General features: G+C 30.6%; 1 protein-coding gene across 1 annotated transcript in view; it reads right to left on the reverse strand.

The window, feature by feature from the left end:
• LOC136071965 (carbonic anhydrase 2-like) overlaps positions 1-25,121 on the reverse strand; it is a 50,961-nt gene that overhangs the window by 13,707 nt on the left and 12,133 nt on the right. Inside the window, exons 4-5 of the mRNA XM_065818609.1 lie at positions 9,451-9,678; positions 3,441-3,538 (exon numbers count right to left, since the gene is read on the reverse strand). Of these exons, the coding sequence (XP_065674681.1) occupies positions 3,441-3,538; positions 9,451-9,678 (326 nt within the window). The remainder of the gene's footprint in view (positions 1-3,440; positions 3,539-9,450; positions 9,679-25,121) is intronic.

Raw genomic sequence — 25,121 nt, forward strand, 5'->3', positions numbered from 1 at the left:
CTCTTATAAATTTGAAAAAAAAATTAGGGAATTCTTGGAGATACCAATACTAAAAAACTGGCTCATCAACTCAATGGAAACTAATTTGAATAATGGTTAATATTTAAACACGTTTCATTCCGATCAAAAATTGGCGTCAATTTAATGTTTTCTTTTTACAAGTTTTTTTAATCTAATTTGTAAAATGTTTTGTAAAAATATCTAGTTTTAAAGTCTGATAATGAGACTGTCTTGTGGTCTCAGAAATAATACTAATAAATAAACAATTTGGTTTTTTGAACGTCTCCATAAAAATAAATAGCTTTAAAAATAATTTAGTATATTTGTGGCTGGATTGCTCAGTGGGTTAGAGCGTCAAACAAATTGTTAAAACTTAGATTGTAGTGCAATATAGGTTCAAACCCAGTCACTGCCGACTCAACGATTGAGTAGTACAAAGGTTGGTCAAAATGTATACCAAACTATTGCATAAAATTCAAATAAAAATAAAAATATATAAACATTCATTCATAATGAAAATAAATTTGTTGCAGCTAATTCTTGAAGTTAAGCTTTCATGAATTTGCACAACTTCATCAAACAAGAACATATTGATATCATCTTGATATTGTTGAATGATTTCTTCTAAAAATTTCATAAGCTTTGCATTTTAAATGTTTAGTTCAATCAAAAATACAAAACTTATGTAAGATTATTAATAAACATTCATTCCTTTTTCAAATTTGAGTGAATTAGTGAATTATGTCTTATAGCATTAATAAAAACAATTTTTTTAGGCTTTTCTTTTAGACTCAAAACCCTTTTTTCAATCTTGGAATAGTAAAGAAATTATTTCCTTCTTAAATGCTTTTTGTATGAGTAATCTGTATCAGTAGAGAAAAATTCTGTCAATTTTTATGAATAGCAAGAATCTATTAGTTTAAAAGATTTTTCATGCACCTTTCTTAAGACCAAAGTTAATCAATCTCAGTGTTCAATGAATGAATAATAAAAATTTGGGTTTAAAAAATCTTGAAACTTCAGCTAGTTTTTCTAGTTCAACAAGTTTAATTTAAGAATAAAATGCTTACCAATTCAATTTAAAATTTATGTGATCTTAAATAAAAATAAATAAATATAAAATAAAAATCATATTAATAATATTTTTTTTAAAGTTTCGAAAAACCCAAGAAAAAAAAATTTGTGAACCTATTTTAAGGCCCCTAAAATTGTGGGGCCCTAGGGCATGGCCTAGTTAACCTAAATATAAATCCTGCACTGGTTGCAATATGCAAAAGATTAAATGGCTTGTAAATGAATCTGATGAAAAATAATGATTTAAAGCAGAATTATTTTAAACCACAAGTAACTAAAGTTCTTGAATGACCTTCACAAAGTCTAGATCACAACCAATTGAACATCTTTGGGAGAACATCTACAAGCAATCAGTTAGTACAAAACGAACCAAAAAAGACCATATATTTGCTTGGATTGAAAAATTTTGGTATATTCTTAGCATTATTTCTTGTGATGGTATCATTAATTTAGTTGATTCAATGCCCTATCCCTGTGATGCTTATTTGAAGGTCACCAAATATTAACTTTTTTATTAAAACTACTTTTTTAAAGTTTTTAAATTGTTAAAAAAAAAATTATTAGTTTTTGAAATTTTTATGTAAAAGTTTAGAAAACTTGTTTCTAAACTTTTACATAAAAGTATTTTTCAAAAACTCTAAGTTTTAATGAACTGTTATAATTTATAATTTTTGTTGTTTGTATTATGAATTGAACTAACATAAAAAAAAAGAAGTTACAAAGTTAAGAAAATTAGAGAGTAAAAGAAAAAGTTGAGAAAATTTAGAAGTTAAAAAGAAAGAAATCAATTGAAAGAAGACAATTACAATACTGTGTGTCATAACACTGTATATTGAGGAAATATGTCAGGAAATATAACAACCAGAGTCAGGACACATGATGACAACAATCTGAAAGAAAAATTTAAATAAATAGTTTTTTTTTTGAACATGAAGAAACAGTATAAGTAAAAATATGCAACTTTGCTGAATAACAAGTCAACAAGATTGGGTTTTGTTTGGTTGAACAAAATGTTTGTTGAACAAAATGCTTGAAAAGCATGAAATGGTGTTCAAACAAATAAATCATGGTAGCATTTGTAAAAAATAGAATAAGATGCAACCTAACAACAATGGCTCAAGTTTAACAGCTTGAGCAGGTCTAACTACAAAAACAAAGTGTTTTTGGACTTTATCTGAAAAAGTGCTTCTTTAGAAGATTCAGCACAAATATGACAACAGCATTTCGTATAAGGATGGATAAGAGATTTATAAGGTAAGTATGTAAACACCACCAACCAATATATATTTGTGCCTATCTATACCTTTAGTAATAAATTTTACCTTTTTTTTTTTTTGTGGATCTATTTTAAATATGAGGAACACTTACTGACTTAAAACTTTATAAACAAAAACAAAGAGGAATGTTTCTTATATACTTTTTTAAAAAAACTATTTTTTAAACAAAAATAATTTAAGTTAACAGCCTTTGACAGAAAAATGATGAAAAAATATTATAACTTTTTTGTTTTTTAAACTTTTGTCACTACTTTTTTGTTCAATGGTTTTGTCAATGAGTTTGCGTGACTGGCACAATTCTTACAACAAATAAGAGTAACATATTCAATTCCTTCTCCCCTTACAAATTTGCAGTCAAAATAGCTTTAAAATCCCATTTATTGAATGAACTTATTCTTTTTATTTTCTTTAGCAGCTTTTTTATATTATTTACTTTAAAAGACTATAAAATTACTGCATATTAAGCAAAGATTTTTTGTCTCAGCACTTGAAACTTGTACTTGGTATAAAACTCAAAAATATAAATAATAAAAGTCTTATAAATAAAAGTATTTTGAAAAAAAGTATTATAAATAAAAGGTAGATTCTCTACAATTTTAACTGTGTCCTCAAACATAGAAAAAATTTCGTCATAAGATGTTCTGCTCTTACCTTTAACCAATAAAATTACACTACATTTTTAAACACAGTGCTTATGGTTAAATAAATCAATTTGACTGTTCCCTATTAACCTCACTTTTTCTACCCATACAAATTCCAGCATATTTAAAAAAAAGTGCAAGATTGAAATAAAAGTTTGAAAAGAGTCTGTCCTTTATTTAATGTTAGTAAAAATTTCTATTGATTACAATGCATGAGTTTTGAGTTGTTGCATTTTTTCTTCAAGTTATTTGATAAAAAAAAAAAAGCATTTGGAATGATAAAAAAACCACCCCATCATATTGCCATTGCAGTATTATGTCATCATTAATGTTTTTGCTTTATTTATATAAAATGATTTAATCTTTTTCTAAAAATTAGTAATAAATATTAGTATAATAATATGCAATTATTCAGAATATGTACAAAAATAATTTAAATCAAATTTACTTCAAGTGGAAAATGCTTATTGCTTAGTAAATGTTCTGAACCAACTGTATCATTTTCACCCCAATGAAAGTGCAATCCAAAAAAGTTGTATTGCTTTCCTTAAAAAACAATAAAACAATTAATAAATGACCTAATAGCATTTAAATTATTCACATGAAATAATATAAAAATAAATTATTCACATGAAATAATATAAAAATAATCTAGCATTTTTTTTTTATCTTCGCTTCCAACAAGGCTGCAAGTAACGACTTTTAGATATGGAAGTTATTGGAAGAGAAAAGATAAAGTTTGTTGAGCAAGATAACAATTGACAGACGACTAAAAGGATTGCAAATTGTAAGAATCAGGAAAGCAAGATGAAGGAAGTGAATTCCAAAGAAGAGACTTAATTGAATGACGAGTAACACAAGAATGAATTTTAGTAAATGGCACAAGAGACATTACCTCTTTAGAGCAGTGCCCATTTAAGCATTTGTAGAAAAAAAAAGAAAAGCAGCGTTACAGCAATGTGATAATGGTTGGAGATTGGCAGCAAGAGCAGGTTCAATTATGTTTACAATGCGTCTTTACACCTTGCCTAAAAGAGAAAGGACATCATCAGAAGATCCGCCCCAGATATGGCAACAGTATTCCATACAAGGAGGGATTTGAAATTTGTAGAGATATAAAGAATAAAATCTGGAGTAAGAAAGTATCAAGCTCGATAAAGAGATTCAACCTTAGCAGATGCTAATTTTGCAATGGATTTGATATAAAGTTTCCAAGAAAGATCGGAAGTAAGAGTTAATCTTAGAAGATGAAAGGTAGATGACTCATAGAGTACATTACCGTTCATAAATATAAGAAGATTTAAATTATTGCGATAACAATTGGCTGAAAAAATTGAGTTTTATCTGAATTAAAGTTTACTAGTCATTGTAAGCCCCATGCTGTAGCAGAAGTGAAATCCTTTTCAAGCTCAGATGCCCCCTCCTACCAATCAGAAAGTGTTAGCTTCTTATCATGACAAGAATATTGTAGTATCATCAGAACAACGCCACCTTAGATGTGAGAACAACGCCACCTTAGGTGTGAGTATATCTGGAAGATCGTTAATGTAAATTAGAAAGGATATAGGGCCAAGGATTGAACCTTTAGGAACCTCTGAAGTTACAGGATATGAAGAAGAGTGCTGTTCCTCCAGGACAACTTTTATACTACGATTGGAAAAGAAGGACTCAATAATCTTAAAGATGTTACCAGATTCACCGTAAGAAGAAATCTTATGGAGAAGACCAGCATTCTAAACTTTATCAAAAGCTTTAGAAATGTCTTAACTCTCCACCTCTGTCTAATGCACAATAAAATCTATTGGTTATTACAGTTAGCAAATCAGTTGTAGAGCAAGAAGATCGAAATCCATATCAATGATTAGAAAGTAAGTTATTAGATTCAAGATGAGAGATTTAGTGTTTGTTAATTAAAGATTCAAAAACTTTGCTTATGATAGGAAGAAGGCTAATGGGGGGTAGTTAGACGAGTCCGATCGCTCTCGAATTTTTTGAAAATAGAGATAACAGATGCCACTTTCCAGCACGCTGGAAAACATGACTCTGATAAGCACTTGTGAAATACTTTTGAACATGACTCTGATAAGCACTTGTGAAATAGTTTTATAAGTATAGATGACAGCTCCGGAGAACACTTCTGCAAGACTATAACAGGTATGTTGTCCAGACCACAAGCTGTAGAAGAATCTAAGCAGGAAGCCACTTTAGATACAGAAGTTGAGTGATTTGAATGTCAAGCAATGGATCAACCTGTTTGTTGGCTATATTAGGCAGAACGCAACTAGTCGAATTAAGAGATTATATTGATGAGAAGTTCTTAGCAAACAACTCAGCTTTGTCTTTAGGTGAGGTGAAAAAATCTGAACCATACAAGAGAGGTGGAAAAACAAATTTGCTCTTATTATTAATACTGTTAAAGATTCTCTAGAAGTCACGAGATACTAATTTTTATGATGAAATACGAGATTTTATGACCTGAGAATAGCAAGCTTTGGTATTAGACATATTTACAAAGTAACATGTAAATATTTAGAGTATATGCATGTAATATGCCCATAGTGTAAACATGTGCACGATATTTTGTAAATATGTGCTACACAATGTTATCAAATTAAATAGTTATGTATAAATATAAGTCTAAAAAAAATCATTTCAAATGTAATATTATTAATATAAAAATATTATAATAACATTTATAAATTCCATACAAGTTAATGTTGCTGAAACTCCTTAATTTTTTAAGTTACAAAATAAACAGTTATTTATTTTTTTATAAGGTATAAATGCTAAATTTAAATCAATACTAACTAATCTGTGAGTCTATGGTTCTGATTTTTTTTATTTGAGTTGACTTAGCTTGAGTCAAGTTTAGTTAAAACTAACTTGGATGTACAGTTCATTAAACTATAATTTAAGCTTTAGCAAATTTGTCTCTGTATATTAGATTACAAGTTTATATAATATCCATTAGGTGCAGCAAAATGGACAGAAGAAAAAAACAACAGGCAGAAGTTGCTTTAGCAAAATGCAAACAATCTGAAAAACAATAAACTCCAGATCCACATTTTATTTATATTTGTGGAGCACAATGTTCCTCTTCCTGACTTAGAATCAACTCTCCTAAGGAAAAATGTTAATACAATCATACCCATGCAAATAATAAATGACATTATTACAAGAGTAGAATATTCATTAAATAAAACAACATGTAAGCATGGGCATCAGAGAAATATAAAAAATAAATGCATTTGTTTTCCAAATAATTGTGGAATCCTTCCTAAAACAATAAAAAGCAAATTTATTAAAATCTATTTTGCAGCATGATCCATGTAAGCCAGTAGGACCATTTGAGAAAGTCAAAGATAGGCAGTGTTTAGCAAAGAGACTTTAAAAAATAATTTTAAAGAAGATTAAAATGAAGAAGACTAAGAAGATGAAGGAATTAACTCATAGGTCTAATCTTTGTAGGGGCCTTACTGTTTGTCCGGAGGGCATTATTTGCAGTTCATTATGTTCTTGAATATTATTTCGAACTTGAACTCTATCATTGTTATGTCTTCCTTTAGCAATGTCATTTTTATCGTTCAGTTTATAAAAACATCTATGACTGATTCATTTAAACTTTGGAGTACGGTGATGCTAGTGTGAATTGTGACAGGATATACCTGATTTGCAATATCAACATCAAAAAAAAAGGTATTTGGTTTTTTCTTGAATTGCTTAGATGGACTTTCAGAACAGTTGGATGATATTGTCTCATTGTACAGAAAGAGCGATTGAACAATGTGAGCGGGCGGCTGATCTCTTTATCGTTCTGTGTATGTGTTTAACTATACCGTTACCTTGAGCTCTATGGGCTGCTCGATATTTCTAATTAACATACCATTCTTTAGCAAAACTAGTTAATGCGTTGGACCAAATTTGTTATCCATCAGAAGACAAACAAGCGGTCCAAATAAAGAGAATATTTTTCTTTAAAATTTTTAGAAATAAAACACAAGGAATATTTCTGGCTAAATGTTTAATGTATCAAGCTTGTAAGTACAAACTTCCTGCCACCAATTTATGTTTAATGAGTTCACTTCCCTAGCTGAAAAATTGTGATCGTGTAACTTCATCAAAAGGTTCAAATTGTACCACATTATCTTGTTTCCATATTAGTTTCCCATTTTTATTTCTTTCAACTCTTATTATTAATGTAAACGTTTTTCATGCTGCTTTTTATTTTTAAGTACCTAATTTACCTTATTTTAAAGAGCTTCAGTAAATAATAAATTATTGTTAATTAGTAACTCTTTTAGTAAAATGTTTTAAGTATTGTTGAATGGATAATAATTGATATCATTGTATGTTTATATTGTACGCTTATAAGTATGTTGAAATTTAGCAATAATAAGAAATAAATGACATAAATTCCGTATAAAAGTTATCTGTACTTTATTATAAACAGTTTGGCACTTAATTTATGCAAAAAAGTTGTATAGAATTCATGACATAAATATTAGTACATATTTCTTCACCGGAATAAAAATTATATAATTTTTTTGGCATGTCTTCATAATGATTTTCTCATAACATTCCTAATTATCAAAAATTCTTTAAGGATTTTCTCTTATTTTTCACAATGTTATCACCTCATTTAACATGACTGCCAATACGATTGTTTTTGTTTGATGTCAGAGCAACTTAATGGATTGTTGGAGTCATTTCCCATTTATAATCATTGTTTGATACGGCCACAGTTTCTTATCAATATGAATTTGAAGGTAAGCTTTTTTGCGATTCAAGAATCTTTGCATTTTTTATTTTCTCCAGCGACGCAGTTTCTCTTGACAAATGTCCATATTTGCTAAGTGACAATTTACAAATTCGTTGAGAGCTGGATTTCCCAATTATCAATTACAGGCTCCTTACTCCAGTTCCATGTTGTTGTCCACTTTTTCCTGTCGAACTTTGCTGTGAAATCCTAATGTTTTATTTCATTTATTTCGTTCGTTTTATTTTTAGTTGCGTTAATGACATCAGATTTATTTCATTTATTTTGTTTTTGTTTTTCATTATAATAACAGCGCAGTATTTTATTTCGCTTATCTCATCTTTATTTCTTGTTGTATTAATGACCCCACATTTTATTATGTTTATTTCTTTTTCTTTTTTTCTTGTCGTAGTAACAGCACCACGTTTTGTTGTGTCACTTGCTAACATTCAGACAATACGGTTTTAATCTCCATACTTAAAAAAAACTCCTCCAAATATTTCAATCACATTCATTTTAGGTGAAATTGAACTGAAATTGAACAATGCAACATAAATGAACTTTTTCTTAGATTTCTTATTATAACAGATACAAGTGCTGAATAATAAAGAACCAGCGAGGCCTGGATGACAATGCAAGGCTGAAAACTGAAGAAGATGCAAGGCCAAGTTATGATGGCCCCAGTGTAATGAGTGGAAAAAAGGTTAAAAACTATTTGGGGGAATAATAACTACTGTACCTGTGTCATACATAAATTTTCTTTTCTCATAACCAAATTTGGTTATTAATGATGCAGTTTAAGCCAATGTAACAACCATAAAGTTCTTTAGAACACAAAGTCATATTTTCCAATTTTTCGGATCCAGTTTAAAACAGACAATTTTCGAGAAGACAATTTTCTAGAAGAAATTTAAATCAAAGTGAAACTAATTGCTTTGATGCTAGAATTAAAATGAAAAGTAAATGCATGTTTTCTCTTTATAACACTTTCAGTGACTGATGCATCGTGTGAACAATATAATACTTAAGATTATCACAACCTTTCTACGGTCTACAATTTTTAAAAATTGATATTCTAGATTGGTTTTACTAGCAATTAAAAATAAAGAAGCTTTTAAACAAAGAAAAAGTCATTAATGATGACAAATTATGTGTCAATAAATTTGCTACATAAAAACCTCCTTCAGAAACGTTATTCTTATAGAATAGTGGTTAAAAAAAACACTTTCAGTGTGTTTCAAGGTTGTTATGTTGTTTTGTTTGATGCCAGAATTAAAATAAAGAGGAAATGCATTTTGAACAAAAATTTTGAAACAAAATTTTTGTAAATTATAGTTTCACATGATAATTTGTTGGCTGACAAAAGCTCACAAACTTAGGAGTTACTATTTGTATATTATATTAAACAAATAGAATAAAATATTTTTATGCCGCAGTTTTTTGTTAGAAACAACTTTAGCCAAAAATAATTCTAGGAAAAAATATTGCTTGTAAACATATAAACAGGTGTAAATAAGAAAACAAAGAACCATTTGATGATAGTGAATACCTTTTTAGTAGATAGGTAATCCCATCAGTAGTACATATGAAATATATTTATTTATTTATAGGAATAAATAGATTTAAGGGGAATACTTAATACTTACTTTAATAAAACTACCTTAAATATAATATTAAAAAAAATTATTTAACTTAAAAATACCTTTCCAAAGTAGTCCAACTGATATGCTACTATTTGAATCCATCCCTAATATTACAGTATGACCATTGTTAGTCAGATAGTAGTTAGAATTATTAAACACAGTTGAGTAGTTAAAAAGAAGCAACGGAGTAAGAGAATCATTATAGATAGCCTGATTCTCTTGGATATTAATGGGGGATTGCTTTGTTCCATTACATTGAGGGTGGTCATAATACCAATACATTGGACCTGAAAAAAAACTACACCAATTAGAAATTAAATTATGGTAATAACATATACCTATAAAAGTTTTTTAGTGATGTTTATAAGATAAAAATACTATGACTCAGAGATGTCAAGTTTTCAAAATTGGTATAAGAGAGACTTTATTACATTGCCGAACCACAAGGTATTTGCCTACTAAATATCTTTACCATTAAAAAAAAGAGGAGGTCTTTAAAATTAGACTGACTGAATATATTGGAAATATTATCACTTATTTCCATCATCATAGTACAATTAACTATTAACATTTTGAATGTTCTTGGTTATAACAAAGATTATCAAAAATTTATAACCAAATATTTTGAAGATAAATTTTTTCCTTCCTGCATACACCAAAAAAAGTAAAAACATAAAAAACTCCCTCTTTTTTATTAGCAAGTTCTTATTAGCAACTGGATGGAATATTAGCAAGTACTCTTTCAATTCAAATGAGCAGACCAGAAAATCAACCATACTTTAAATATGTTCCATCACCTAGTGTCATTGAAAAGACTCTCACTTTAAAGTATAAATACTTTTTCAGTGATATTAGGTGATGGATCATATTTAAAGCATGGTTGACTTTCTGGTCTGTTCATTTGAATTGAAATAATACTTGTTAACATTCCATCCAGTTGCTAATAAGAATTTGCTAATAAAAAAGAGGGAGTTTTTTTTTAGTTTTTTTTTGGTGTATGCATAAAGGAGATAAATTGTTCTTCAAAGTTTTATAGACTCCTGCAAAATGGGGGGAACTTGACAGTTCTGGCTATGACTATGTGAATTTTCCACCCTCCCCGAAATGAGGTTTTTAGTAAATTTCACATGGATTGTTAGATTAAATTTAATAACTGTGGATGAATTTAAATTTAGTATAATATAGTAATTTTTCAACTTTATAAACTTATTGCCCTCGCATTTGAGGTTGAGCTGCAAACATTTTTGGGTATTTTTGTTTTTAGTCTACAATAATCGCAACTTTTTGAAAAACATTCTCATGACATAAAGCACAGCTGATTAGCATAACATTTTTGCAAAACTGGATAAAAGCATTAATTTTTTTTACATGTGAAAATAAGTATATATTTTATTTAAGATATGGTGGTACATCTAGTTCAACCAAAGAGGTATAATAGACAAGTTGAGCCCTGTGAGTACAAGACGTGTTTAAGATGTAAAAAATATGTTTTAACGTATTTTACACGTCTTGTGCCCACTAACAGAGAAACTCCTGGAACAGAGTCAGTACAATAGACCTGAATATTAAGTATGTGAGTGTACCATTACCCTGTGTGGTTCTAAATTATTAACCAAGTTAAGCAACATAAACTTAATTGCTCAAGAGGCTAAGTATCATACTAAGTAATCTGTACAAAAAAAAATGTGTTTTAGTCGAAGCAAGTATAGTGAAACCTACTAAGCAGATAATGAAACTGATTGTGTAATAATATTACACAAATTATACTACACAATAATATTACACAGTGGGCTCAAACTTTTTCTTTTATGATGATGATGATGGGTGCAATATTTTTGTCTGACCTCAATTTTTTAATACAAGGTAATATCAAAGATACACACATATTTGTAATATGTGTGTATATATTGTTTTTTCGATGATATTAGCTTGATTAAAGAATAAAGGTCAGACGTATTGCATCCATCATCATCAACATGAAAGAAAAATTTCAAGCCCAATTTCCTGACATGCGTACACAACAGGATGTTTGAGATATTTTTTGATTTTGAGATATTTTTAATGAGGAAAAGAAAAGGAAAAAGCATAGTATCAAAAAACCAATTGCACTCTTTACTATGATAATCGCATTGACATAAAAATAAAGCAAAATAAAACTCTAATTGCACTCATAATAAGGCAGCTACTTATTCTTTATCAGTGCTGGATTTCCCAATAGACCAGACTAGGTCACGGGCTTGGGCCGTCAGTATTTTGGGTCCCCAAAATTGGATGGTAAAGTTAAGATAATATAAAAAAAAAATAAACTTATTGAGTTGTAACATGAATGTTGTGTTAATGCGATTTATGTATACATATATGTTTTGTATTACACTATATATATACTTTATGTATTTTGTTATTTTGTTATAGGCTAGAGTTATTATAGCTCTTTTGAGCCAACATAATTAATTTGGTTATTCTTTACAATCAAAAGAGCTAATATTATTATGAAATCAAAGAAAGATGGAGCGATTCATGAAACCTGATAGACTTGGTATAGATCCAAACTCAACAGATGCAGAAAAAACACACAACCACTGGTTAAGAACATTTTACAATTTTGTAAGTACAGTTGATGATAACTCCATTAAGCTTAATCTTCTAATAAATCATATTGAACCTAATGTCTATGAATTCATATCAGAGTGTGATGATTTTGAACAAGCAACAAGTATTCTCGAGTCTATCGACTTAAAACCAAAGAATGAAATATTTGCCAGACACATTTTATCAACACGGAAGCGAAAACCGAGTAAACCAATAGATCAATTCCTAAATGAACTTAAAAATTTGTCTAAGGACTGTAAGTTCACTGCTGTAAGTGCTGAACAATATAAATCTGAAATGATTTGCGATGCGTTTATTAGTATTTATTATAATTAGATTCGCGATGCGTTATATATAATTAGATTCGCGATGCGTTTATTAGGCTTACTCTCCAATGTTATACGCCAACGCTTACTAGAAAACAAAACATTAGACCTTTCATCAGCCTTTGACCAAGCTAGATTTTTAGACGTCGCCCAACAAAATTCAAACTTATACTCACAACCAACTATACCTATCTCTGCCTCTATTCAGGAAATCAAATCATCTTTGCAAAATCAATCCATGACTTTATAATCACTTAGCTGCTTTAGTAAAATCAAAACAACTGTGCTGGTTTTGTGGAAATATCAGACACCCACGTACTAAATGTCCTGCTCGTGAAGCTATCTGTCACAAATGTAAAAAAGTTGGTCATTTTGAGAAACTTTGCAGGTAATCTAGTGTTTCTGCTGCCGTTCCTAAAATTGATGATGATTACTTCTGTGCCACCATATCAGCTTCGGCAAACTCTCCTTTCAGAGTCTGTCATAACATCATTATTAATGATAAGTATAAAGCAGAAGCTTTAATTGATAGTGGGAGTACAAATAAAAGTTTCATTAATAATAAACTAGTGGCCCTACTCAATCTAGATGTTATTTATGAACAGAGTGTAATCGGAATGGCATCAGCTTCTTTATCAGCAAAATCAGATGGATATTGCTATGTTTCAATAACTCTTCAAAACAAAATCTATAACAAATTCAAGTTGCATGTGCTAGATAACTTATGCATAGATGTTGTTCTTGGCACAGATTTTTAAGAGTTGCATGAAAGTATTACCATTAAGTATGGTGGGAAAAGACCACCCATAACATTCGCAGCTTTAACAACAATGAAAACTGAACCTGCTGAATTGTTTGCTAATCTCACGAAAGATTGTCGACCGATTGCCACTAGATCTAGAAATTATTCTAAAAGAGATAAAGAATTTATTAAATCTGAAATCCATCGCCTGGTCCAAGCAGGAATAATAGAGCCTAGTAATTCACCCTAGCGTGCCCAGGTCCTAGTAGAAAATGAAAAGACTAAACGTCGTATGGTTGTTGATTATTCTGAAATTATTAATAAGTATACTCAATTGGACGCATATCCTCTACCTAAGATTGAAACGATTGTAAGCATAATTTCCAAATACAAAATTTATAGTACTCTCGATCTTCGCTCAGCATACTACCAAATACCTTTATCAAAAAAAGATCGACCATATACTACCTCTGAAGATGACTATAAGTTGTGGCAATATACTAGAATGCCTTTTGGAGTTACCAATGGATCTGCATGTTTTCTACGCAAAATAAATAACTTTTTTAGAACATATAAACTAACTGACTGCTTTCCTTTCATTGATAACATTACAATATGTGGTAATAGTCAGAAAGAACATGATGAAAATCTACTTAAATTCAGATTAGATGCTATTGATGCTGGGATTACATTTAATGAAGAGAAGTGTGTATTTTCAACTGAGACCTTAGATTTTTTAGGTTACCGTATATCTTATGGGTCCTTGAAACCAGATCCTCAGAGACTTGCTCCTCTTATTAAATTACCTCCACCTGATAATGCAAAGTCTTTACAGCGTATTATTGGAATGTTCTCATACTATGCAAAATAGATAAGAAAGTTTTCAGATAAAATTAGACCTTTGAACTCTGTTACCCAATACCCACTCAATCAGCAGCAAATATCAGCTTTTGAAACATTAAAAAATGAGCTTGTTCAATCTTCCATGCAAACCATTGATGAGAATACACCTTTTACTGCAGAGACTGATGCTTCTGATTTTGCCATATCCGCCACGCTTAACCAAGATGGAAGGCCTGTTGCCTTCCATTCACGAACCCTTCAAGGGAGTGAACAATACTATTCATCAGTGGAGAAAGAAGCTCAAGCGATAGTCGAAGCCATAAATCATTGGCGCCATTTTCTTTTGGGTCGACATTTTATTCTCATCACTGACCAACGATCTGTGGCATTTATGTATGATTATAAATCAAGCAATAAAATAAAGAATGATAAAATAATGCGTTGGAAAATAGCCTTGTCTCCATATTCTTATGATATCCACTATCGCCCTGGCCAATGTAATAGTGGTCCAGATAAATTAACTCGTATTAGATGTGCAGCAATAAGTTTAGAATCATTATATGATTTGCATGCTGCACTTTGCCATTTTGGTGTTACTCGCCTCCATCATTTTATTCGATCAAGAAACCTCCCTAATTCAGTAGAAGATGTAAAACAAATATGTAAAGATTGTAGAATATGCAAAAAAATAAAACCCAAGTACTATCGCCCAAATGATGTGCACCTAATTAAAGCAACCCAGCCATTCGAACGTATATCTATTGACTTCAAAGGTCCATTACCTTCTTCTACCCCTGAACAATATATGCTAACAATTGTAGATGAATACTCACGTTTTCCTTTTGCTTATCCTGTAAAAGATATGAAAACTGAGACAATAATAAACTGTTTAGCTGATCTTTTTTCTTTGTTTGGTATGCCTAGTTATGTTCATTCTGATCGTGGATCCTCATTAATATCTTCTGAATTAAAGCATTGGTTTTTATCAAAAGGGATTGCAACTAGCAGAACAACCCCTTACAACCCGACTGGAAATGGGCAAGTTGAAAGATACAATAGAATTATTTGGAAATCAATATTACTCACTCTTAAATCTCGAAATCTGCCTATATCATCATGGAAAAGAGTTCTACCTGATGCACTTCATGCTACAAGATCCCTATTATTTACTTCTACTAACTGTAGTCCACATGAACGTCTTTTTAATTTTCAACGAAGACCATCATCTGGGTCCTCAATTCCTTCATGGCTTGTCAACCCGGGACCTGTACTTATAAGAAGAAATGCGATGCAAAGTAAATATGAAGATTTAGTGAATGAGGTTCAACTCATCGAAGCAAATCCTCATTATGCTCATGTGAGATTTCCTAATGGTCATGAGACAACAGTGTCTACTAAACAGCTGGCTCCCATTGGAACAACTCCTATAATACACACATCAAACAACAATTTAGAAATAACAACCATCGATAACTATCACCCAACCCCTAACGATAGTAATGAAACTCCTTTAATCTCCAAAAAGGGACTAGAAAACAAAGTGAATCCTATAGAACAAATTAACACTATGCCTTGTAGATCTTCACGAATTTCTAAAGCACCAGAAAAACTTAACTTATAAATACCCCTGAACACTTTTAAGAGGAGGGTGAATGTTGTGTTAATGCGATTTATGTATACATATATGTTTTGTATTACACTATATATATACTTTATGTATTTTTTTATTTTGTTATAGGCTAGTATTATTATAGCTCTTTTGAGCCAACATAATTAATTTGGTTATTCTTTACAATGAAGAAGTATTAAATTACTTTTAACAAGGTTTATCAGGTTCTATGAAATAGAGTTTTTCTTGAAATAGAGCATTTCGATATTTCTCAAATATTCTTAACAAGTCAAACTTACCCAACTAGTCACTACTAACTAAAGATAAGTTACATATGCCGACTCAGCGTATGCATAGCAAACGGTTGAAAGAAAGACTTCAATTTGTTAAAAACGTCTCAATCATCTTGTTGTTGCACAACAGGATGTTTGAGATTAATGATGATTTTTAATGAGTATTTGTTTTTAATGATGAAATTGTTCAACACTTTCTAAAGTCAAGCTTAGTATCAAAAAGCCATTGCACTCGTTACTATGTTACTCGAAGATTAAAGTTTTGACATAAAAACCAAGCAAAATAAAGCTCCAGTTGCATTCACAATAAGCCAGCTATTTACTTACTAAAAAGTAATCAAGTTATTATCACGAGCGCGTTAAAAGCTCACAAAAATGCAACCAAAACAGTTCTTAAATTTGTTAATGCAATTTTGACAGCATTAAATGAGAATGCTGAAAATCTCTATCAAAAAAATTGAAATAAGGTGTAAAAGCTGTATTGTTTTAATGTATTTGTTTTAATGTGTGCAAATAAGATTGGTATTTTGAACTTATTTTATACTCATTTGTGAAGCAAAATTTTAAATAGCTTTTGATAAACGAGCAAAGCTCATCAGTCAGAAAAAATTAAACTCAAGATTTTCGCTTTGATGTTATCTTTGTTAGAAAGTATGTTAAGCAAAATGTGAGAGAGCTCTTATGAATTTGAAAAAAATCAAAATCAATCTTTTCAGGTATTTATTATGTGGGATGTTATAACGTGAATTTGTCTAAAAAGAAGAACTCCTAATAGGGATGCTCGGCAAGTGATATTGACTGCTTGAGATTTGCTGCGACAAATGTTGAAACTTTTGTTTCAACATTTGTCGCTTTTTAAACTAATTCACTCTATACAAGACTTCAAGCAATCACTATTAAGTTAGAAGTTATTAAAAAGCGAAGAATAGTTTTAAAGAGCCTAGAAACGGTTGACAGAAGACTTAAAAAGTTCTAGGTTACGCGAGAATGAGTTTCTGATTGATGGAAATAGAGATAATAGCTTGCTTGTGTAACGACCATGTTAATAATTGTAGAAAAGAGGAAGAAATGTAACCTTATGACAATGAGAGGTTTAGTTAGACCTGCTCTAGCTGCTAAGCTAAACCTTAGCAGATGGAGCAGGTCCAACTAAATTTACAATGGATTTTTTGGACTATATATAGAAAGAGCATCATTAAAAGAACCAGCCCAAATATGACAACAATATTCCATACAGGGACGATTAAGAGATTTGTAGAGGTATAGAGTGGAATCAAGAGTAAAAAAATGGTGACCACGAAAAAGAGAAGCAACCCTAGCAGATGCTAACTTTGCATTTGGTTGTATAAATAATTTAGTGAATGATAAATCAAGAAGATAAATTTTGAGGACTCAGCAGGAGGGTTGTCATTTGTTAATACATGAATTTCGAAATGATTTGATTTTGAAAATGATTTGATTGAAAATGAAAAAATTAATTGATTTTGTTTGCAGTAAATAAATGAGATTTGTTAAAGTTAAAACTCACAAGGTGCTGCAAGCCTCAAGCAGCTACTGATGAGAGATTAGATTTGAAATTGGCTGGCTGTTCTAAGCGATCGAAAAAAGAAGACTTCTAGTAAAGACAGAAGTATAAAATTAAATTTTCAGAACTAGAGCCACATTAAATGTAAGATTGTCATGATGATCATTAAATTATTACATTATATATAACGTATATATAATGCCTAAAAAATTGTAAATTATGTTAAAAATAATGTTTTAATAGCGATAAGTTTACATCTCATAAATAGATGTTTTACTTTAATTCTGCTGATAGTTATATTCTTAAAGTTCAAAGTTGGTCAATTGCTTATTGCTTAGACGATGTTTTGTCTGACTTTTTTTTTCCCGTGAACTTTGGGAAGTCAGACGAGAAAACTTTGGTTTTTGCGCTAATGCAATTTATCATCTTCCGGAACAAATATGTTCCTGCGGCTTTGCTCTGATCTTTATGAAATATCGTAATGTTTCGGGGGGTTTTATTTTAAAAATGCGCTAAAATTTTTTTTTATTAAACTATCAGTGCTATTCAGAAGCTACACTGAGGCATATTCGTTTAGACGCATCAATTTTTTTCGCTTTGTCTTAATTTTTTTCTATGAATTGTCAACTGATATGCTTGCAAGTTATTATCAAAATAATTGTTGTATTGTGGGCTAATAAAAATCACAAAAAAAACTTTTCTATGTGTCTTTATTAACATGAGAGTATTTTTGATATACAAAAGTACATTTTTTAATTGGAATATATCTATAGACGCAGTCATATTTTTGACATTAAAAGATGGAAATTAGTAATGCATATGTCCTCCATTTCACTGGATCACCTCAAAAACTCTACCTTTGATTAACTCCACTAGTCGTTGAAGTGTAGTTTGATCCAACTCGGACCATGCTTTATGGATTTTACACTTTGACTCAGTAACGGTTTTAAATTGGTGTCCGGCTGCTTTAGCGTCATAAACTTTTCTTGATAGCATTCCCCACACGTTCTCGATTGGATTTAAGTCTGGGCTACAAGCTTGCCATTCGAGAACCGGGATGTTGTGGTCTTTAAACCATTTCATAGAATGCCTAGATGTGTGAATTGCAGCATTATCTTGCTGAAATATGGCATTATCGTCTATGTTTTCATCCATATAAGTTATGAGAACATCATCCAACATTTCTGTATACTTTATCGAGTTCATTTTAGGCAAACCACAACACAGAGTCAATTTTCCTGAATAAGAAAATCCACCCCAAACCATTAAACTTCCTACTCCATAGTTTCGTTTTGTTTGTAGGTCATTTATTCCTCTTAGATCATGTCAATAACAACTGTAAGAGTCTGGACCATCTAAGTTATATATTAATTCTTTCTTTCTTAGCAGTTAAACCTTACAATAAAATATATTTTTCAACTTAGCTTGCTTTAAAAGATTTAGACTAGGCTATTTTTTCACAGAGGAGAAATAATAAAAATTCAAGCGGTTAAAACGTTTTTGTTATTTAAAAGATATTAACTTGAGTAATATCTTTTAAAAACAAAAAATAAGTTATATGCCGCCTAAATATCTCATCAAACTTTCACACTTTTAAAATGTAAAAAACTTAAATGAAAATTTTTAAGTTTTTTTTTTAAACTGATCATCATATAATTTCCTATTCAACATATAATTTAAAGATTTTTTAAAGGTATCAAATTTGATACAAATTTTCCCATAAACGCAATTCCCTATGCGCATTCGATAGAGATTTTTTTTACGTCGATTTAAACTCTAACATGCCAAATTTTAGCTTTACACGAGGATATTTTAAGCTATTTTGTTGCTGTCACTACGGTTTTACATTAAAAGTATCGCTTTCTGTTTCAACTAGTTTCAAAGTAATTTTTTATCTTTTATTTCATCCTAGCTAATACTCGACGTTGCAGCGACGTCGCAATAAGGTTGTTACTTGTTTATAACATCAAACGATCTTGTAAAGACGCTGCTACGACGTCAGTTTAACAACGTCTTTTTAAAAACTCTATACGGACGTCGTTGCGATGTAACGAACTGTTTCAGTGAAAGTGTGGCATTCAGATCCGAATTACATTTTTCTTCACATGTACATTTGAAGCGCACAATGTAAAAAAGTATCAAGTGTTAAAAAAATTAAAGTTTAGTTTTATTATATCTGAATGGAGTAAAAAAAAATCTTAAAAAGTAAAAAAATATCATTTATATCGAACGTCCCGGGAATCAAAAGAAACCGTCACGGAAGACTCCAAAATAATCCTTTGGAGGGAATGATCCTCACACATTATTGTTCTCAAAAACGCAAAAAATGAAATCTTTTGTGATTGTCCGAGAAAAAAAATCAGTTTGAATTTTTTCATTTATTCCTTAAAATCATGAATTGACAACTTTGACTCTTTTAGAATTTTTACTGCATATCTAAACAAATTCTACTCAAGCACTCTTTAGATATGGATACTGAGATGAATTTGACCAAAAACATCTTTACTAAGAAAAAATAAGTAAAATATAAATATATTGATATAAATCCTTTTTAAAGCTTTGTATCTATTCTAACAAGCATAAATGATACCATTTCCTGATATGTAATTTTTTATTAGACAGGATTTGTTAGATCTTCCCAATATGTCTAAAGGACCAATCTTTAAATATTTGCTTTGTGCTATATTTTTAATCAAAATTTTTTTTCTGAATTCCGGGAAATAGCACTGACAAAATAAAGTGTGCATTACCTACATATCTGTGCATGAGAATTTTTCTGCTTCAGATCCCATTTTAAAGGTAAATTTTCCATAAAAATCTAATGATGACAAGGTGTTTCTTGACCAATAACTCATTTTCTTTTTAATTTTTAAATACATTTTCAATTCCAACTTTTGCTAGTCACTAATGACAGCCCTAATCATATGCATAAAAGTTGTGATTTTCTTTAGGTCTGCTTTGCGATCATGCCTAATTCAGTCAAGTCCCATGATGAATGCAGGAAAGCAGTTTGTTTTCTCTGCATGAGAAAGTGTGTCAGAGAGGTGACAGGCCACTTGATACAAGTTGTGCAAGAAACCCTTCCAACTCCTATAGACTTCAGTGACTCAAGAGTGCCCAGAGGCATTTGTGACACATGTAGGCTTGCATTAGGGAAAAAAGCAAGGGGAGAGTCTGTCACCATTTCTCTTTTCTTTGACTTCTCCTCTATCAGGATGAGACTAGTTACAAGAGAGCAAGCATGTGACTGTCTTATCTGTAAGGTAGGGCGGATGAAGTTCCTTGAAAAGCATCCTCTGGACAACCCACCGTCTTCAAATTCAGCACAGCCTCAAGCAACACAGTGGAGGTGCTCAGACTGCCTTTCAATCATTGGAAGAGGGGTGCCACACAACTGCAGCAATGCTTCCTTCAATGAAAATATGACAGCTTTTGCATTTGAAAACCCTAAGGTTGGAGAGCAAATTGCAGCATCAAGTAAAACTTATTGTTCTTAATAGGTACTGCTACATTATTTTCGTGGTTTAAACACTTAAGAGATTTTTGTAAATTAGTAATGAGAGTTACTCAGTGATCCTAGGTCCATCCAGTGCCAAAAATCTCTTCCCTGAAGCTGATGTTTTGAGCGCTCGAGACTTAGTGCAACTTCAAGCCAACAAGGGGCTGTCAAATCAATTTGTAAAGAAGCTAGTGTCCACACTTAACCACTTTTCCCAGGCTCGAGTCTTTGGAGCCAAACATTCACGCAAAGTTTGCTGAGCTTGGCACAATACTTTACCCAATCTACAATTGAGATCACCACTGACAAAACAGAAAAAAAAAGTCAAATTGTTGTTCCCTGCATCAAACTAGCAGACTTTCTTGATCAGCTGCTGCTCCAAAGAAAAATTTACTCAGAACATGTCGTGAAGCTTGGCATTGATGGTGGAGGAGGCTTTCTCAAGATCAGCCTCGGAGTTCAAGAGGCTGAACAACCTGAAGACTTACAATCTCCCCTTCGAAAAAAGACTCTGGCTTCACAAGTGGCAAAAGACACAAGCGTCAAGCGCCAGCTTCTGGTTGCCATTGCTAAAGATGTTCCTGAAAACTACACCAACATTCAGAAGATCCTTGACTTAATCCATCTTACCTTATGCTAATCTCTTCAGAAGTACATGGTATGGTGTTTTGTTTCTGTTTTTCTTTACTAAATTTGAGCATTTCTTTACCCAGGATTGTGCCTTCAATATTTTTGGCATCATCAACACTCTTCAAAAGTTTGATGCTGTAGTGTCCTCCTGCTTTGGTAGCACCTTTGATCCTCACTTCGCTTCAAAGATTCAGGCCTTCAGAGCATCATACCTTTTTCTCCAAGGGGTCACTGTCACCCCAAAAGTTCACGCAGTGTTCTTCCATGTGGAAGACTTTATTCTGTTGAAAAAAGAATCACTTGGCAAGCCACTGAGGCACTGCATCACAGCTTCAAATATCATTGGGAAAGATACAAAAGGCCCATCAACCATCCAGAGTATGCAAAGTGGCTCAAAACATGCATGGTTGACTTCAACAGCAAGAGTGTCTAAAGTCATCAAGAGTTTATAATCTGTTTGGATTGATTTAGGAATCCTTTTTAAAGATTATTGTGTACACATTCATCATAGTATCTATATCTAAAGAGTGCTTGAGTAGAATTTGTTTAGATATGCTGTAAAAATGCAAAAAAAGTCAGAGTTGTCAATTCATGGTTTTAAGGAATAAATGAAAAAATTCAAACTGATTTTTTTTTCTCGGACGGTCGCAAAAGATTTCATTTTTTGCATTTTTGAGAACAGTAATGTATGAGGATCATTCCCAAAGGATTTTTTTGGAGTCTTCCGTTACAGTTTCTCATGATTCCCGGGACGTGTGATATATCTTCATAAATGGCAAATTTATAGATGTATATATATTTGAACAAAATTTAGGATAAAATATTTTAAAGCAGCCGAAGCGCAGTGGTTAGAGTTCTGGCTCAGAACCCAGAGGCTCAATGTTAGTTCAAGCCCAAAAAGTGACATTAGTACGGAAGGAGGCGTAAACTTTTTGTTAAATGCTCTCCCGCGGTGCTCTGTGATAAGATCGTAAGGACTTCTGGGAGCATCTAAAATAACACCCTGGAAATGACATCATAAAAATGTTACACTATACGACTTACAAGCGACGTCGAATCAACTAACCTCATGATATCGCTACGATATCGTTGTGCTTTTTTTATATATGCGTAAGAAGTTATTTTTTACATATGCGTAAGGAGTGATTTATAGTGTTAAAAGCTTTAGATTGATTGATAAAGTTATTTAGTTTAAAGTGGTACCAGGATAAAGGCAACTTTTTTAACAAAAAATTAAAAACTATCAATAGACTTTAACTCTTTTCTATGAATGAACAACAAAAATGTAAAACAGTACCAAAAAAAATTTTTAAGTGATGACGTCATTATTTAGGCGCATAATTAGTGCTATTTTACCACTAAAACTGCCTATTCTCTAATCTTATCTAATATAACTAATTCTTTAATCTTATCTAATATAACTAACACAAAAAACTCAAAAATTCTCTAATCTTATCGAATGTAACTAACTCAAAAATTTAGAATGTTGTTTAAGAAACAGAATTTTTTTAAACATTTTTGATTTTACAAGGTTGACATTCAAACTTTAAGATATAAAAATTAAGGGAAGTTTGGGACCGAAACACAATAAAAATGAGTTTAAAAAAATAATTAAAAAATTTTGCTTCACTGACAACATTCCTAATATGTTCATCTTTAAACCTGCAAAATTTTAGCCCATTATCTAATTTCTATGAAAAGTTATTTTTTCTTAAAAATTAAGGTTTAGTGAGAAAAAAGAAGTTGCAAAAAAGCTAAAACAAGTTTTAAAAAGTAATATATTGTAATTATATGGTAACACAAACTTAAACATAAACGTACAGCTTATAGCTTAATATAATATTTAAGGAAAAGTCAAACGTCTTGAACATTGTTTAGCAAAAATTTGAAGTTAATTGCTTTTTTAGTTTAGGAGGTATTGGAGAAAAAACGTTGCTAAGGTCGTTGCTAAGGTCTTTAAAAAAGGGCAAATTTGATTAAAATTAAGAAAATCTTGGACTTTTTGCAAAATTTTACCAAAAAGTTTTACAAAATTTTTGGTAAAATTTTGTAAAACTTTTTTTTAGTATTTTTCAAAATTTTACCAAAAATAGCCATTTTTTACCCTGGTACCACCTTAAAACATAGTTAATTAAATGTATTAAATAAATAACTCTACTATTGTTTCTTTTATTTCAAATACTATCTATACTAATATTTTCTATAAGTAAATGAATAAATAATTCTACTATTAACTCTCTATATGTGTAAATATATCAACTATTGATCACTTTTTCTATTGAATACTTTTTCTATTTTTTTTGAAACCAAACTTCTTACTGCTCAGCATCATATTGATTTCAAAAGTTTTATAACCTAATGTACATTATAAGCTCAAGCAGTTTTTAGGAACAAGATAAAAAAATATAGGCTTATTTTTAGAAGGGTTTAACTCACCCACAGAGTTAAACAATAGATTAACAGATTGATTCTATTTTAAAAACAGACTTTTATAATTACATATCCTAGAGGAGTTCTTTGAAGTCGTAAGCCTATAGGAAAAACCAGCAAAATCAAGGAATTTTTTAAAAGATTTTTACAAAAAATATAATTATTTAAGGTCAATAGTTACAGGCTAAAAAAGGTGATTTTTTTCAGTCGAAATAAATCACCTTTTTTAGCCTGTAATAAAGTCGAAAATATTCCATGGCAAGACAGTACGTAAAAATATGAGAATATAATGAAAATGTATTTAACAATATGCACTGATATATAACTGATATATGGTATATAAAAAAAACGCCAAAAAAAAAAGGTTAACACAAAAAATAATTTTTTCACGAGTTTACGATTTAAGTGTTATATATATATATAAAGTATTAAAATTAAGAAAAGAAAAGGTGTATATCCTGCCATATTTAAGTCATGAAACGTTCTTATTTTTGCTTTAACAAAAAAATTAAATTAAAATTGGCTAAAATAATGTAAAAGCAAACGAGAAAATGTAAAAATAGCTACAAACTTTATGAGAATGGGGGAGGAGCGGTTGTGAGGACAAAGTGGGATGGTTAAAAACATATAGAAGATGGGGTGGGGATAAAAACAGAGTGTGGTAATGATGTGGTGACAGTGATTTTAATAGCCTATTTTAATAAATTCAATGATAATTAAAAATATATCTTCTATTATTTTTTTAATAGACACTTTTAAACATCAGCTTTGAACATTAATGGAGAATAATTTAGAACCAGTTTCTAACGTATTCTAAGTTAATTATACATATATTTTTTGTTATGCATTATTTATTATACAAATATTATTAACATATTTATTATACATATATTATGACTAATCAAATGTTGCTCAAAACCAGGCTTGTGGAGCCGCAAGTTTTTTTCACGGCTCGGCTCCGACTACAAAGAAATGTCTGGCTCCCGGCTCGGCTCGGGCTATCGGAAATAATAAGTTAAATTTAAATTTTGAATGAAAATTTAAAATATTTAGGCTTGTTTCCCAAGTCGGATAAAAACTACACCTATTAGTTTTTATTCAACTCATTTTTAAAATGTGAATCCATTACTACCACATATTTATATTGTAAAAAAATGATTTGGGGGCAAAAAAGAAAACAAAATATTCTATTAATATTAATTTTTTGCTATATTATCATTGTATTTCAAACCCAAAATTAAATT

This window comes from Hydra vulgaris, chromosome 15 (assembly GCF_038396675.1).
Source record: "Hydra vulgaris chromosome 15, alternate assembly HydraT2T_AEP".
NCBI classification, from domain to species: Eukaryota; Metazoa; Cnidaria; class Hydrozoa; order Anthoathecata; family Hydridae; genus Hydra; species Hydra vulgaris.